This window comes from Magnolia sinica, chromosome 15 (genome assembly GCF_029962835.1).
Source record: "Magnolia sinica isolate HGM2019 chromosome 15, MsV1, whole genome shotgun sequence".
Taxonomy (NCBI): Eukaryota; Viridiplantae; Streptophyta; class Magnoliopsida; order Magnoliales; family Magnoliaceae; genus Magnolia; species Magnolia sinica.
The window spans coordinates 27,097,672-27,114,922 of NC_080587.1; the positions used below are offsets into that span (position 1 = coordinate 27,097,672).

Here is a 17,251-nt window from a genome sequence, read left to right on the forward strand (position 1 = left end):
TACAATGGTGATTTCAGACTTCTTAGGAACCACTTGAGTTGGACTCACCCATTGACTATCGGATATAGGGTATATGATACCTACATCCAATAGTTTAAGAACCTCGGCTTTAACCACTTCCTTCATATTTTGATTTAATCTACATTGTGATTGCTGAGAGAGCTTCGCATTATCCTCGAGATAAATGCGGTGAGTACAAACTGAAGGGTCAATTCCCTTGAGGTCCGCAATTATCCATCCAAGGGTTCCCTTATGCTCAATGAGAGTAGATATGAGCATACTCTCCTGTTCTTTCTCCAGGTGGGTAAAAATCACCACCGGTTATGTCTCATCTTGACCTAAATAGACATATTTCAAATCAAAGGGCAAAGGTTTTAGGTCAAGCTTTGGTGGATTGAGGTTAGACGGCAGAGGCACTTCATCAGTTTGGGGCAGCTCTTCAAATTGTGGCCTCCACCGGTTAACTTCAAGTACCGGCACAACATCCAATATGGCACATGTCTCCCTAATCATGTCATCATCAAAATCATGGGAGTGGGCTAGGCACGTCTCTAGAGGGTCAGAGTATAAGGTCAAAGATGTCTTATCTTCCACGAAAGAGACAATCATGTTAATGTCGTGGAAATCTTCATCATCCTCTAACCGTCTGCCTGTATTGAAAAATATGTTTGACTCCAATGTCATATTCCTGAAAGACATACTTATGACACTATTCCTGCAATTGATAATTATGTTTGAAGTGGCAAGGAATGGGTGACCAAGAATGACGAGAATCTGAGTGCTCATGTTACTGATGGGTACGGTATCCAGGACAATAAAATCTAAAGGGTAGTAGAATCTGTCAACCTGAACCAACACATCCTTAATTATCTCTCTCGGTACATGAACAGAGCGATCAGAAAGTTGTAAGTGGTTAAGGTATGTTTTAATTTACCCACTTCTAACTGCTTGTACACCGAGTAGGGAATCAGATTGACGCTCGCTCCTAAGTCAAGAAGTGCGTGCTCAATTCGATAGTTCCCGATTACACATGATATGGTTGGGCTACCAGGATCTTTGAATTTCTATGACACATCTTACTTTAGGATGGCACTCACTTTCTCAGTCAAGAAGATTTTCTTTTGAATATTTTGCCATCTTTTGGTCATGCACAACTCTTTCAAGAATTTGGCATATGAAGGTATTTGTTTTATGGTATTAAGTAGAGGAATATTGACCTTCACTTATTTCAACACCTCTAGAATATCCTGAGAGTTAAAGAGAGGTTTTGGTGCAACCAACCGTTGGGGAAATAGAGCAACTGGCTTCCCTTGAGGTTCCAGTTCTAATTCTTATGGAGCATGGCTAGATCCATCATCTTTGTCCTCTTCCAGTTCCTTAAGCTTTTCAGCCCTAACCGGAATGGTTTTGTCAATGATCTTCCCACTCCTAAGAGTGGTGATAGATTTAGCTTGCTTTATCTGACCTGAAGAGCTGGGGTCACTTATTTCATATTGCTGTTTGGGATTGGGGAGAGGTTAAGCAGGAAGCATCCCCTTTCCTCCAAGTGCTAATTGTGACTTTATCCTTTGAATAGATGTCGTAAGTGATCTCAAAGCCGCTCTGATGTCTTGGTTGAGTAGCTCTTGGTCTCGAATATGTTTTTAAACCGGATCCTCTTAAGATTTCACTTGATTTGGAATTTGATTGAAGAAACCTTGAGGGGTAGCCGTTTATCCATTCCTCCAATTGAAGTTTGGATGATTTCTGCAACTAAGATTGTATGTATTGGAGGTAGGTCCATTGAAAGGTCTTTGGTAATTGTTCACGGCATTGGATTCCTCATTCAACAACCCTCGAAAGACAGGTATTATTGGACAATTTTCAGTTGTGTGAATGTTGCCATCATAAATACCGCAAACAATTTCATTAATCTTATCCTTCTTTAATTCCATGGCCTTAAATTTTCTTATGAGATTAGTCACTTTAGAAGTGATATCATTGTCCTCTTTCAGGAGATACATTCCACCCCTCTCCTTAGATTGAGTGGGCCTAGACATGGTGCTTGATTTTGGGTATGTGTCCCATGATTGTGCGTTTTTAGCAAGTCTATCTAAGTAGTCCCACACATCATTGACATTTTTATTCATGAATTCCCCATTGCACATTATCTCAACCAATTGACACATGGAAGATGTCAGTCCATCATAGAAAAAGTGTGTAATGCGCCACATTTCAAAACCGTGTTGTGGGCATGAACTGATAAGATCCTTGAACCTTTCCTAACATTAGAAGAATGTTTCATCCTCCTTTTGGGCGAAGTTCATGATTGATTTTCTAAGGGTGTTTATTTTATGATGTGGGAAAAATTTCTTTATGAACTCCCTTTGCCTATCATTCCATGGGTCAATAGATCTAGGACGTAGTGAATGCAACCACGTCTTAGCTTTCGCTTTCAAAGAAAAGGGAAAGAATTTCAGTTGATCGTGTCCTCAGACACGTTTGGAAAATATAAAGTGGCTATGATCTCATCAACTCTTTCAGGTGTAAATATGGATTTTCTGACTCAAGCCCATGAAATTTAGGAAGGAGTAGGATCACCCCTAGCTTGAGATTCATGTGTCCCGTATTCTCTGGAAAAACCATGTATGAGGGCATACTCACCCCTGCCGGTTGTAAATAATCTCGTAAAGTACAAGGCGGGGGTGTTTAATGCACCTCATTCTCATCCTGGACTTCCCCAACCCTTGGTGGAGGTAGTGCTTCAGGTTGATTTCCAGCCATAACCTCAATTAACTCAGTAGATCTCGAGCGGTGTCTGCGATAGATAGTCAACCCCTCAATCAATCTTCCTTCAATCAAGAGACGTCGAGTGTTGTCACGGACCCACTTGGGCATGAAACACTCGCAGCCCTTAATTCATATTCTAAACCTATACTTAAAAAGGAAGAAAAGAAATAGAAATCTAGACATAAAGAGAAAAGAGTTTGGAAAGAAGTTACCAAATTCGAAGTTCCTAAGTTAAAAACCTGTAAAACAAAATAAAATAAGTTAGTTTATAGAAATAAAAACTCTAACATTAGAAAGTTCCTAAAATAGAAAGTAAACTAGTTTCTAAAAAGGGAAAAATTCCTAAAAGAAAATAGAAAATTTCTAAAACAAGTTAGGAAAGTTCTAAACCTAAATTAGAGGGTAAGTTAGTTTCTAAAAATAAAAATTAAAAAGATGAGTTACTTTCTAAGACTAGAAAAAGTTCTAAAAAAGGAAATAACTAACCTAGTTTCTAAAGATAGAAATAAAAACTAATCCTAAAACTAAAAAAGGAAGAAAACTTAGAAAGAGATTACCAATTTAGAAAGCATATATAAGGGTCCTACAAACCAAGAAAATTTGGTTAGTTTCTAGAAATCAAATAAAAAAACTAAACCTAGAATTAAGAACTAGAAAAAAATCTTAATCTTAACCTAATTCTAAAACTACTTAATCTCAGAAAAACGTAACCGTCGGTCCCCGACAACGGCGCCAAAACCTTGTTCACACCCCAAGTATAGGGTTGTGAAGTAGTAATAAACTCGGTAAGATCGAGGTCGAATCCACAGGGAGTGAACCTTGTACGTAATCTAAAAGTAACTTGAACTAGAATTAGGCGAAGATGTAATCTAAATCAGGGAGAATTAAGAGAATAATGGTGAATTAATTAACTAAAACTTGTAGAATTCAAAGGTGGGAAACTAGGGTGCCAAGGATCCACTTGTGGAGATCAGGGAGATATATGCTTGATTCATAAGCGCAACTAGATTCAGAGTCCCATCTTCATCCAGTTGGAAGATATTTCATTAAAATCCAAATTTGAAATTCCTTTGATCCAGTTTTCAAGAGAAGATAGGTATGAGAATTAGAATTGATTCCATCACAAAACCATGCCCATGAGACAAAGCAAACAACAAAATTTAGCCAATCCACACCCAATCTAAGGAATGTATGAATGTTTGGAAGGATTCCACCATCCAACCATGCCCAGGAGATAATGGTGAACAACAGGGTTCTCAAATTCATAAACCCTATAATGCTAAGAACATGCTCAAAGCTATCTCAAATCTATTGTAATTTAAGTCACAACAAACCATAAAAAATTGAAAGCATTCCTTAATATCAAACTATAATCAAAAGAAAGTTCAACTAAAGTATGAATCAAAGCATAGAAAACCATCCATCACGCTACAAGCTTCACCTCTTAGCCCTAGCTAAGAGGTTTAGCTAATCATAACCATGATTAAGCTAAAATCAAGAAAACATGAAAGGAAAAGAAAACAAAGATGAATGAAGGAGAACTCGCTGAAGCCAGCCGTCCACCCACTCCCTCTCTTCCTTCATGTCCCAAAAAAGATGATTTTAAGCTCTCTTTTCTCTCCTTTTATAGAAAACCAGAGGCAGTGCTGTGGCTGGAGATTTTGGGATAGCCGATTGTCATAACCTCTGTTTGGCCTTCATGGCTAGGGTCATGGCCCCCTTGCTGAACTTCTGGACGGTTTTCAAGTCTCTTTATCGTGAATAGCTTGATTTTCTCGGATCTTTAGCGTGTAAATTCTTCGATCTCTGTCCCCTGAGGTCCGTCCCTTGCCTTGGTGATTTTAGAGCATTAAATTCATGCTTTTAATACCCTTTTCAGGTCCAAGCTCTTAAATTCACCTTACAGCACAAACAAGATTAAAATAGGCCATTAAACAGTATCATATTCGTAAAATCAGGTAATAATTGGGGTCTAATATGCAATATTTGACACTCAACAAAAAGCGAACAGATAGTTGGATGCGTGATACCTGTGATATTTACAGGAATGCCATATTTGCTTATTCATTATGTAAGCCGCAAGTGGTAAGGCCACTTACAGGTGATTTGGAATGCCATATTTGTTTAATTCATTTCTCAAGCCTTCTCTTCGTGGCACCAGTGGCAAATGCGGCCAAGGTCACATACAGTAATTTGGAATACCATATTTGCTTATCATTCTACAAGCCCTCTTTTTGTCGCACCAACAAGTGGGGGCGAGGCCCCTTACGAGTGATTTGGAATGCCATATTTGCTTATTGATTCTGCAAGCCTTCTTTTCATGGCACCAATAGCAAGTGTAGCAAGGTCACTTCCAAGTGATTTGGAATGCCATAGTTGCTTATTGATTCTGCAAGCCTTCTTTTTCATGGCACCAAAACAACAAGCGGGGCGAGGTCACGTACAGGTGATTTGGAATGCCATAATCTTAATTTCCACAACTATATTTTTAGACCCATATCAGAAAACACTTTTCTTCATGATAGGAGATGGGATAGGAGCTCAAAATTTGGATGCAGTGGGTCGGCATGCTCCGCACCTTGCTATGTTGAGGAGCCAGAAGAACTCCTTCACCAGATCAGTCAATGAAGTTTGTTGAAACCCACATTAGTGATATAGAGCCTAGAATGGTGCATTTGTCTAAGGCAAAAGAAAATTCAACCTCAATGCTCATTTTAAACACAAGCTTAATTGTGCAAGAATTCTGTAACCTTTTGCCCCCTCATCACATATACACAGTTACAGAAGCAAATCCCACCACCGCACGAAGAAATTAAACTTTAAACTTCGATGGCTCTCGGTCAACTTGGACAGTGCCACTGGAAGTGCTAGAGGCTCACAACTCAGTCCTACTTGCTGGAATGCATGGGGCTTACTCACTGCTATTCTTCTGGCCTACAGGGAAGACATTTATGTTCAAGTCTAGCTAGAAGATCGTGCCTCTGATAATTGGTAGTGCATGTCTGCAAAAAATTAGTTTAAACAAAATTTTCCATACTAGTCGTCGTCTCATGACACCCACAGTCACCAATCCATACTACCCCCCATTGGCAACCTATATGGTGCACAAATCACGCGGATTGGTTGATCCCAACCCTCGTATCAGAAAACACTTTTCTTCATGATAGGAGATGGGATAGGAGATCAAATTTTGGATGAAGTGGGTCGGCATGCTCCGCACCTTGCTATGTTGAGGAGCCAGAGGAACTCCTTCACTAGATCAGTCAATGAAGTTTGTTGAAACCCGCATTACTGATATAGAGCCTAGAACGACGCATTTTTCTAAGGCAAAAGAAACTTCAGCCTCAATGCTCATTTTAAACACAAACTTAATTGTGCAAGAATTCTGTAACCTTTTGCCCCCTCATCACGTATACACATTACAGAAGCAAATACCACTACACAGAGAAATCAAACTTTAAACTCTGATGGCTCTCATCAAATTGGATAGTGCCACTGGAAGTGCTAGAGGCTCACAACTCAGTCCTACTCGCTAAACGCATGGGCGGCTTACTCACTGCTATTCTTCTGGCCTACACGGAAGACATTTATGCTCAATTCCAGCTAGTGGATCGTGCCTCTAATAATTGGCAATGCATGTCCGCGAAAAATTAGTTTAAAGAAAATTTTACAGACTAGTCGCCATCTCGTGACACCTAAAGTCACCAATCCATACTACCACCCCATTGCCAAACTATGGTGCACAAATCACGCTAATTAGTTGATCCCAACCCTCGTATCAGAAAACACTTTTCTTCATGATAGGAGATGGGATAGGAGCTTAAAATTTTGATGCAGTGGGTCGGCATGTTCCGCACCTTGCTATGTTGACGAGCCAGAAGAACTCCTTCACTAGATCAGTCAATGAAGTTTGTTGATACCCGCATTACGAACATAGAGCCCGGAATGGTGCATTTGTCTAAGGCACAAGAAACTTCAGCCTCAATGCTCATTTTAAACACAAGCTTAATTGTGCAAGAATTCTATAACCTTTTACTGCTTCATGACGTATACACAGTTACAGAAGCATATCCCACCACCGCACGGAGAAATCAAACTTTAAACTCTAATGGCTCTTGGTCAACTTGGACAGTGCCACTGGAAGTGCTAGAAGCTCACAACTCAGTCCTACTTGCTGAATGCATGGAGCTTACTCATTGCTCTTCTTCTGGCCTATAGGGAAGACATTTATGTTCAAGTCTAGCTAGAGGATCGTGCCTCTAATAATTGGCAGTGCATGTCCGCGAAAAATCAGTTTAAAGAAAATTTTACAAACTAGTTGCCGTCTCATGACACCCAAAGTCACCAATCCATACTACCCCACCATTGGCAAACTATGGTGCACAAATCACGCTAATCGGTTGATCCCAACCCTCGTATCAGAAAATAATTTTCTTCATGATAGGAGATGGGATAGGAGCTCAAAATTTGGATGTAGTGGGTCGGCATGCTCCGCAGCTTACTATGTTGAGGTGCCAAAAGAACTCTTTCACGAGATTAGTCAATGAAGTTTGTTGAAACCTGCATTACTGATATAGAGTCTGGAATGGTGCATTTGTCTAAGGCAAAAAAACTTCAGCCTCAATGCTCATTTTAAACACAAGCTTAATTGTGCAAGAATTTTGTAACCTTTTACCGCTTCATGACGTATACACAGTTACAGAAGCATATCCCACCACCGCACGGAGAAATCAAACTTTAAACTCTAATGGCTCTTGGTCAACTTGGACAGTGCCACCGGAAGTGCTAGAAGCTCACAGCTCAGTCCTACTTGCTGAATGCATGGAGCTTACTCATTGCTATTCTTCTGGCCTATAGGGAAGACATTTATGTTCAAGTCTAGCTAGAGGATCGTGCCTCTAATAATTGGCAGTGTATGTCCGCGAAAAATCAGTTTAAAGAAAATTTTACAAACTAGTTGCCGTCTCATGACACCCAAAGTTACCAATCCATACTACCCCACCATTGGCAAACTATGGTGCACAAATCACGCTAATCGGTTGATCCCAACCCTCGTATCAGAAAACAATTTTCTTCATGATAGGAGATGGGATAGGAGCTCAAAATTTGGATGTAGTGGGTTGGCATGCTCCGCACCTTCCTATGTTGAGGTGCCAGAAGAACTCCTTCACGAGATTAGTCAATGAAGTTTGTTGAAACCTGCATTACTGATATAGAGCCTGGAAACGGTTCATTTGTCTAAGGCAAAAGAAACTTCAGCCTCAATGCTCATTTTAAACACAAGCTTAATTGTGCAAGAATTCTGTAACCTTTTGTCCCCTCATGATGTATACACAATTACAGAAGCAAATCCCACCACCGCACTGAGAAATCAAACTTTAAACTCTGATCGCTCTCGGTCAACTTGGACAGCGCCACTGGAAGTGCTTGAGGCTCACAAGTCAGTCCTACTTGCTGAATGCAGGGGGCTTACTCACTGTTATTCTTCTGGCCTGCAGGGAAGACATTTATGTTCAAGTCCAACTAGAGGATCGTGCCTCTGATAATTGGCAATGCATGTCCGCGAAAAATCTGTTTAAAGGAAATTTTATAGACTAGTCACCGTCTCATGACACCCAAAGTCACCCCCCAAAAAAAAAAAATTGGCAAACTATGGTGCACAAATCACGTTAATCGGTTGATCCCAACCCTTATATCAAAAAACACTTTTCTTCATGATAGGAGATGGGATAGGAGCTCAAAATTTGGATTTAGTGGGTCAGCATGCTCCGCGCTTTGCTATGTTGAGGAGCTAGAAGAACTCCTTCACGAGATTAGTCAATGAAGTTTGTTGAAACCTGCATTACTGATAAAGAGTTTGGAATGGTGCATTTGTCGAGGGCAAAAGAAACTTCAGCCTCAATGCTCGTATTAAGCACAAGCTTAATTGTGTAAGAATTATGTAACCTTTTGCCCCCTCATGACGTATACACAGTTACAAAAGCAAATCCCACTACCGCACGGAGAAATCAAACTTTAAACTCCGATGGGTCATGCTCAACTTGGACATTGCCACTGGAAGTGCTAGAAGCTCACAACTCAGTCCTACTTGCTGAATGCATGAGGCTTACTCACTATTATTCTTCTGGCCTACAGGGAAGACATTTACATTCAAGTCCAGGTAGAGGATCGTGCTCAACTTGGACAGTCCTACTTGTTGAACGCATGAGGCTTATTCTTCTGGCCTGCAGGGAAGACATTACATTCAAGTCCAGGTAGAGGATCGTGCCTTTGATAATTGGCAGTGCATGTCCACGAAAAATCAGTTTAAAGAAAATTTTACAGACTAGGCGCCGTCTCATGACACCCAAAGTCGCCAATCCATACTATCCCCCATTGGCAAACTATGGTGCACAAATCACACTAATTGGTTAATCCCAACCCTCATATTAGAAAACACTTTTCTTCATGATAGGAGATGGGATAGGAGCTCAAAATTTTGATGCATTGGGTTGGCATGTTCCGCACCTTGCTATGTTGAGGAGTCAGAAGAACTCCTTCACTAGATCAGTCAATGAAATTTGTTGAAACCCGCATTACTGATATAGAGCCTGGAATGGTGCATTGGTCTAAGGCAAAAGATACTTCAGCTTCAATGCTCATTTTAAACACAAGCTTAATTGTGCCAGAATTCTTTAACCTTTTGCCACTTCATGACGTATACACAGTTACAGAAGCAAATCCCACCACCGCACGAAGAAATCACACTGATCGGTTGATCCCAACTCTCGTATCAGAAAATACTTTTCTTCATGATAGGAGATGGGATAGGAGCTCAAAATTTGGATGCAGTGGGTCGGCATGCTCCGCACCTTGCTATGTTGAGGAGCCAGAAGAACTCCTCAACACAAGATCAGTCAATGAAGTTTGTTGAAACCCGCATTACTGATATAAAGCCTGGAACGGTGCATTTGTCTAAGGCAAAAGAAACTTCAACCTCAATGCTCATTTTAAACACAAGCTTAATTGTGCAAGAATTCTGTAACCTTTTGCCCCCTCATGACGTATACACAGTTACAGAAGCAAATCCCACCACCGCACAGAGAAATTAAACTTTAAACTCTGATGGCTCTCGATCAACTTGGACAGTGCCACTGGAAGTGCTAGAGGCTCACAACTCAGTCTTACTTGCTAAACGCATGGGGCTTACTCACTGCTATTCTTCTGGCCTACAGGGAAGACATTTATGTTCAAGTCTAGCCAGAGGATCATGCCTCTGATAATTGGCAATGCATGTCCGCGAAAAATTACTTTAAAGAAAATTTTACAGACTTGAGCCTCAATACTCATTTTAAACACAAGCTTAATTGTGCAAGAATTCTGTAACCTTTTGCCCCCTCATGACATTACACAGTTACAGAAGCAAATCCCACCACCGCACAGAGAAATCAAACTTTAAACTCTGATGGCTCTCGGTCAACTTGGACACTACCACTGGAAGTGCTAGAGGCTCACAACTCAGTCCTACTTGCTGAATGCATGGGGGGCTTACTCACTGCTATTCTTCTGGCCTGCAGGGAAGACATTTATGTTCAAGTCCAGCTAGAGATTGTGCCTTTGATGATTGGCAGTGCGTGTCCATGAAAAATCAGTTTAAAGAAAATTTTACAGACTAGTCTCCGTCTCACGACACCCAAAGTCACCCATCAATACTACCCCCCATTGGCAAACTATGGTGCACAAATCACGCTGATCAGTTCTGATCCTGACCCTCAATAATACCCCCCAATCAATACTACCCCCATTGGCAAACTATGGTGCACAAATCACGCTGATCAGTTCTGATCCTGACCCTCGTATCATCTCTCAAGGCTCCTGCAAGTTTGGTCTTGAGATCCTTACAATCCACTCACAGTTGCTGGGAACTAATGTCATCTGTTAATTGATTCGAAGATCAATGATTCAATGATCGGTTAATTGTTTGTAAAGAAACATTCTGACTGAGAAATGGGTCTGCCATATCAACTTATAACCATTGATCTATGAATGGAATTGAGAACAAAATAATAGAAAAATGAATGGGAGAGAGTCCTCTTGTTGACAATTTTCTTGTCTACAAATATGAATAAAATGAATGGGCAGGGTTTCACTAAAGCTATATGATGAAGCAGAACGTGGACCTTATATGCAAGACAATTTCTTATTTTGAAAAAAAAAAAACCCACAAAGAACAAAACTGCTGCCACCCCCATTCCCTTCTAGGCAGGCTTGTAAAGCTTTTCTACCATTTTCCTGAATTCTGCAAAAGATGGAAAACCATCACTGTCATAAAATGTTCCAAGTTTCTCTCTTCTAGTGGCAATAACCATGCTTGCATGCATACATGTACCTTGTTGATTGCTCCATAGTGCCGCAGCCTGAGTGTTTAAAGGTGAGCTATTGTTTGGTTCTGAAATCAAAAGACAGCAAGAACAAGAAATGTTCTTCAGTTCAAGCTGCATATATATTACATCAATTTGAGAATGTTCTTCAATCTTATACATTACCTCCTAAGAGACTTTGAATTGAAAGCAGCAATGTTCTCACATCATAAGCAGATGACCACTTATCCTAAAATCACAAACGAGAAAAAGTTAAGTTTCTTCTCAAATATGATCAATAGATGTGTTGTAGAAATCATCTATGGGAAAGTATACAAATACTACCAATCAGGGTTATACAAGAGATTCCTAAAGAAATGTAATTTTGTAAAGATATCTTACATAAAATAATATCTACACTACTAATGCGTGTTTTCAGGTGCCATTAAATAATGGCTTGGACCAGATTCTAGTCTCCTGAGCTGTTGTCCTAGTCGCTCTCCCCTACTAGTCTATTTCATAGCCAACAACTGAATAATTAAGATTCTTCCCCGATAATCAGACAAATCAACGCCATTGAATCATGGCTTGGACCAGATTCTAGTAAATCTCCTGAGCTGTTGTCCTACTCGCTTTCCTACTCTATTTCATGGCCAACGACTGAATGATTAAGATTTTTCCTAATGGGAGATTTTTGGTGTACATGAACTGTTGTTCTGCTTCTTCCCAATTATCAGACAATCAAGGCCATTGAATCATGGCTTGGACCAGATTCTAGTAAATCTCCTGAGCTGTTGTCCTACTCGCTTTCCTACTCTATTTCATGGCCAACGACTGAATGATTAAGATTTTTCCTAATGGGAGATTTTTGGTGTACATTAACTGTTATTCTGCTTCTTCCCAATTATCAGACAATCAAGGCCATTGAATCATGGCTTGGATCAGATTCTAGTCTCCTGAACTGTTGTCATACTCGCTTTCCTACTAGTCTATTTCATAGCCAATGACGGAATGATTAAGATTTTTCCAAATGGAAGATTTTTGGTGTACATGAGCTGTTGTTCTGCTTCCTAAACCCATCTATTTCCGGTTACCACTTAAGGGTTAGAAATTTCACATATGAGAGATTTTATTTTATTTTTGGTATCTGCCATGCTTCTATAATCCATATTCCATACACACTTACATTCTAGAAACCGAAAAGTGGAAGTTAGCACTGGACTCTTTCCTCTAACATTTATCCACCAATCAATATTATGTTGCAGAAGATTATTTTATTAATCTTATTTATTTATTTATTTATTTTTTATTTTTTTGCAAAAGTAAATGAAAATTATCAGGTGCAGTCCTAAAATAGGAACTCTTTGTCACAGTATGATATTTCCATATGGGCAGAGATCTTTGGTGCTCATGTGTCATTACGGCACACACGTTTGAGATCCGAGCTCACCTGATAGAAAGATTGAATCTTACACAGTTTTCTACTGTGGGGGGTCCTTCTGGCTCAAAATCAAGTGGTTTCTAATGTGGTTCAACAGGAAGCCCTGCTGCGACTTGGCTGAACCTCTTCAAATGGATAGGTTTGCTAACCATGTTCCGCGTTTTCTACTGTGGGGGGTCGTTCTGGCTCAAAATCAAGTGGTTTCTAATGTGGTTCAACAGGGATCCCTGCTGCGACTTGGCTGAACCTCTTCAAATGGAGAGGGTTGCTAACCATGTTCCGCGTTTTCTACTGTGGGGGGTCGTTCTGGCTCAAAATCAAGTGGTTTCTAATGTGGTTCAACAGGGAGCCCTGCTGCGACTTGGCTGAACCTCTTCAAATGGAGAGGGTTGCTAACCATGTTCCGCCACGCAGGTAGGATCCAACACCTTGGATCTTCTGGTTCCAAAATGAAGTGGTTTTACTCATATATGCCATTATGTACAAAACAAACTGATGGTTAAACCTTTTTTCCCCTAGCCATCCATGTTTTACACATGTGGCTCAAAAATCCATGCTTTACATACAGCTAGGATTCGCCGACTATATCTTCTAGCTAGTACATCAAGCAGTTCTAACCCTCAAATATGCCACATTGTACGAAACAAACTGATGGTTAAAACAAACTGATGGTTAAACCTTTTTTCCCCTAGCCATCCATGTTTTACACATGTGGCTCAAAAATCCATGCTTTACATACAGCTAGAATTCGCCGACTATATCTTCTAGCTAGTACATCAAGCAGTTTTAACCCTCAAATATGCCACATTGTACGAAACAAACTGATGGTTAAAACATTTTTTTTTCCTAACCCTCACATTAGGAGTGAAATAATCCGATTTTTGGTTCACAATAATGAGTGTGGCCCACGTGATGGAGTGGAAACACCATTCTTGCGTGCTTATGCCATCTTGGCACATGTGATTTCAGCATCTCTTGGAATTTGAATGCAAACACTCTTTCAAAGGCAGAAGGCAAAAGAATGGATATGGCACTCCTCTGGTGGGCCACAATGTACTAACATTTTGATTTACATACTGTGGCCCACTTGAGGAGTTAAGTGACCCGATTTAGATCTTCTGGCTCGAAAAAGAAAAAGAAAAAAATCAGGCCATTTCACTCCTCCGGCAGGTGATGATGTACTAAAGAAAATGGTTGGTTAAAATGTTTTTTTTTTTTTTCTTATTTTGTTTTATGTATTGTGGCCCACCTATTAAATAACAAGAGTTTTGTTTGGTTCATGAGATAGAATGAGTGTGGCCCACTGATGGAAAGCTTGACTCTTTCGCACTTGTGCCATATTGACACATCTTGATGGAAAGCTCGACTCTTTCGCACTTGTGCCATATTGCACAACACACTTATAATTTTAGCAAATATCTTGAAATCACATGCAGGTATTCTTTCAAAGGAAGGGGAGGAAAAAGAAAGATGTTAGCAAATATCTTGGAGTCACATGCAGGTATTCTTTCAAAGGAGGGAGAGGAAAAAGAATGGATGGATACCTGCAAGATGTCGAGGCAGATATTGCCATAGATGTCTACATTGGGATGGAAACACATGGTCTCGAATTTCACCTTTGGAGACTTAAATGGATAGTCAGAAGGGAAAGAGAGACACAGCTTGTAATCCATTCCTTCATAGACGGTACCTTTGCTTCCACTAATGGTACCCCTCCAACAGAAGATGTTATCCCCCTCAGGGAATGCAGATATTCCAGGATCTCCACACATCTGAGGCACCCCAAAAAATAAAATAAAATAATAAAAAACAAGGAAGAAGAAGAAGAATAAGAACAAAACAAGATCAATGGGGGTAGAAATTCCTTAGAAAGAAGAAACAAGGAATCTTATGGAGATTTTTTTCAGTAAGAAAAGCAATGTTCATACCATTAAGGACATCAGTTCTGACTGCAGCCTGTTTACCATAAAAAGGAACATCCGTTAGAAACAAGAAAAACCAGAAAAAAAAGGTCTAAATCTGAAAAGCCAAAATCTGTTGAGTTAAAAAACCCAAATTCTATTAGGCTTTAGTTTGGAAAATATATGTTTGAAAATCCAAAAAGAAAGCTCATATAATGAAACAAAAATGAATTAGAAATTCTAAAATACAAAGAACCAATTCAATCAAGTCACCAGTTCAACAAACCCAATTCAAGCGAGAGTGAAACGGATGCCAAAAGGCTGGAACAGAGAAGTCCAATTCTGAAAAAGAAAATCCCAACCAGAAAGGCTACCACTAGAACCCAATTGAACAGATTACAAAGACTAACGCAAACAAAGAAACAAACTCGTACAATTAAAAAAAGAATGAATTAGAAATTCTAAAATATTGAGAACCCAATTCGAATAAATCACAAATTCAAAGAATCCGACTCAAGATATAACTGAAAACCCAATGTGAGAGAGAGAGAGAGAGAGAGAGAGAGAGAGAGAGAGAGAGAGAGAGAGAGATCAGCCCTGAAATTAACCCAGAAGGCTGAAACAGATAACTCCCAATTCGACCTGAATAAACCGGAAAGGATGGAACAGAAAAGTCCAATTCGGAAAAGAAAATCCCAACCAGAAAGGCTATAACTATAACCTAATTGAACAGGCACTAAAGGGTAACCCAAACAAAGAACAGAACCCAAAAATAAAAATTAAAAAAATCCATATCAAGAAATCATATCTGACAAAATCCCAACAACGAAAACCAGTCTGAGAAGCCCAAACGAAGAACCAAAACAGACAAACAACCCAAGAGCCCAAATCATCAAACCCAAAGACTCGGAATGTGAAAACCTGGTTTGGAGACACTGATAAAGGAATGAGATGAAATATGAGAACCTTTTCAAAATGGATTGGCTGTCGACTGTCTTGGCCATTGGAGGCTGCTGTTTTGCAGTCGTTGCAGCTGGAGCCGTAGCCTGCACAGGCGTATTGCTTTGGTAGTGTTGGGTTTCTGAAAATCCGGTGGGAGCCATCCCTTTTGTTCTGATTTTCGGGAAAGGAAGAAGATCTGGAATGCAGCGCACACCAGTGAGAGATGGGTAGAAGGAGATGAAAGATCTCAGATGAAAATGATGGATTTCAGAAGAAGGACCACGGAGAGAGAGAGAGAGAGAGGATCCTTTCGCTGCGCAAGCGGGTTCGTTTTAAACGACGTTTTCCAGCAAGGAAATCAACGAATGGACGGAGGAATATTTTCGAACGTTGGAAATTGGACGGTGCGGATTGGCTTATCTTCCAACGGCTCTATGTTAAAACAACTTTTCTTGTCTTTTTTTCTTTGAGTGGACAGATTTTCTCACTCATTCTTGTTTACCTCGGGAAAGCCTCTTTTGGTGCGAGTGGGGATAAGAGTTGGGTTAGGAAACGGATTGGCTACTCCGCCTGACACCAGCCAATGGCTCGTGGTCGGTGCTCCGTGGGCCCCACCATAATGTATGTGTTTCATCCATGCTGTCCATCTATTTTTACGAATCATTTTGCGGTACGAGACCAAAAATGAGTTATATCCCAATCTCAAGTGGACCACATTACAGGAAACAGTGTTGAATGAGCATCGACCATTAAAAACATTTTGGGGCCATAAAAGCTTTGGATCAAGCTGATTTTTGTTTTTTCCCTTCATCTGGGCATGTATGACCTAATCAACAGATTAGATATCAAATAAACAGTACAGTGGGCCTTAGGAGGATTTTAATGGTGGATATCCAATCACTATTGTTTTCATGTGGCGTGGACAACCCGAGATTTATATACCTCTAATTGTCGGGATAAAGCTCTAAAATGATCTTTAAAAAGGGATGAAACACGTACATCATGGTAGGGCCCACAGAGCACCGACCACCAGCCACGGGGCTGGTGGCAGGGGGAGTAGCCAATCCGTTTCCGTTGGGTTACCTGGCCATGGGGCCACCTCGATGTATGCGTTATGATCCATGCCATCCATCCGTTTTGCCGGTGAAACCTAGGTGAGTGGGACCCTTGACTGTCGGGCTCACAGTGATGTATGGTGGGGATTAAATCCACACCGTCCAACCAGTTTCAAAGCTCATTTTTGGGTATGATCCAGAAAATGAAGCAGGCCCAAATCTTAGGTGGACCACACCACAGGAAACAGTTGTGATTGAATCCCCACCATTAAAAACTTTGTGGCGTCCATCGGAATGCTTATTTGCCATCCAACCTGTTGATATGGTCACAAAGAACTATATGAAGAGACCACGCAAATACCAATCTTGATCCAAAGCTTTTGTGGCCCACAGGAAGTTTTTAATGATCAATTACTGCTGAACTATGGCCCATCTAAGATTTGGATCTTCTTCATTGTTTTGGATCATGCCCGATAATAACTTTCAATGCAATGGATGGTGTGGATGTAGTCCCATTTTTCAAAGTGGGCCCCACTCCATGCAACTTGGTGGATACCAAGCCGTGCCCTGAAGGGTATAGTCCTAAAATTGAAGCAGACACAAATCTCACGTGAACCACTCACCGAGAGATGCTGATACCTTTCTATGTAGATGCTTGTGTAATGCATCAATTAAAGATGCCAAGGAATAACCAGTACAACAGCTAACGCATAGAATTTTGCAGTTACTTTAATAGCATGTATACTCCCGTGGGGATGGTGATTACAGAGCTTTATTAAGCTTTTTTTGTCGGTATATGGTTTA

General features: G+C 40.4%; 1 protein-coding gene and 1 non-coding gene across 3 annotated transcripts; one reads left to right on the top strand and one right to left on the bottom strand.

Moving 5' to 3' along the window:
* Positions 1-2,217: 2,217 nt before the first annotated feature.
* Positions 2,218-2,324, top strand: LOC131228400 (small nucleolar RNA R71). The gene has a single exon (XR_009162903.1). It is a non-coding gene; the product is annotated as a small nucleolar RNA R71 (small nucleolar RNA).
* Positions 2,325-10,762: 8,438 nt separating this feature from the next.
* Positions 10,763-15,665, bottom strand: LOC131227724 (ubiquitin-conjugating enzyme E2 20-like). Of its 2 annotated transcripts, XM_058223533.1 has the most exons (6): positions 15,417-15,665; positions 14,478-14,505; positions 14,094-14,321; positions 11,295-11,358; positions 11,138-11,197; positions 10,763-11,047 (listed from the first exon to the last, which is right to left on the bottom strand). In XM_058223533.1, exons 1-6 carry the CDS (start codon positions 15,551-15,553, stop codon positions 11,007-11,009), a joined length of 558 nt encoding a protein of 185 aa, XP_058079516.1. In that variant the 5' UTR covers positions 15,554-15,665; the 3' UTR covers positions 10,763-11,006. The 2 variants fall into 2 exon arrangements, with proteins under 2 accessions (XP_058079516.1, XP_058079517.1); XM_058223534.1 differs by lacking the exon at positions 14,478-14,505 and having other exon boundaries at positions 15,417-15,544.
* Positions 15,666-17,251: the final 1,586 nt, after the last annotated feature.

Bases quoted from the DNA above. Each gene is read 5' to 3' on its own strand.
- LOC131227724 (XM_058223533.1), bottom strand. From the start codon at position 15,553: ATGGCTCCCACCGGATTTTCAGAAACCCAACACTACCAAAGCAATACG. The intron at 11,198-11,294 runs GTAATGTATAAG...TTTTGATTTCAG, and splicing joins AATTCAAAGTCTCTTAGGAG to AACCAAACAATAGCTCACCT. The intron at 11,048-11,137 runs GTACATGTATGC...CATCTTTTGCAG, and splicing joins ACTATGGAGCAATCAACAAG to AATTCAGGAAAATGGTAGAA.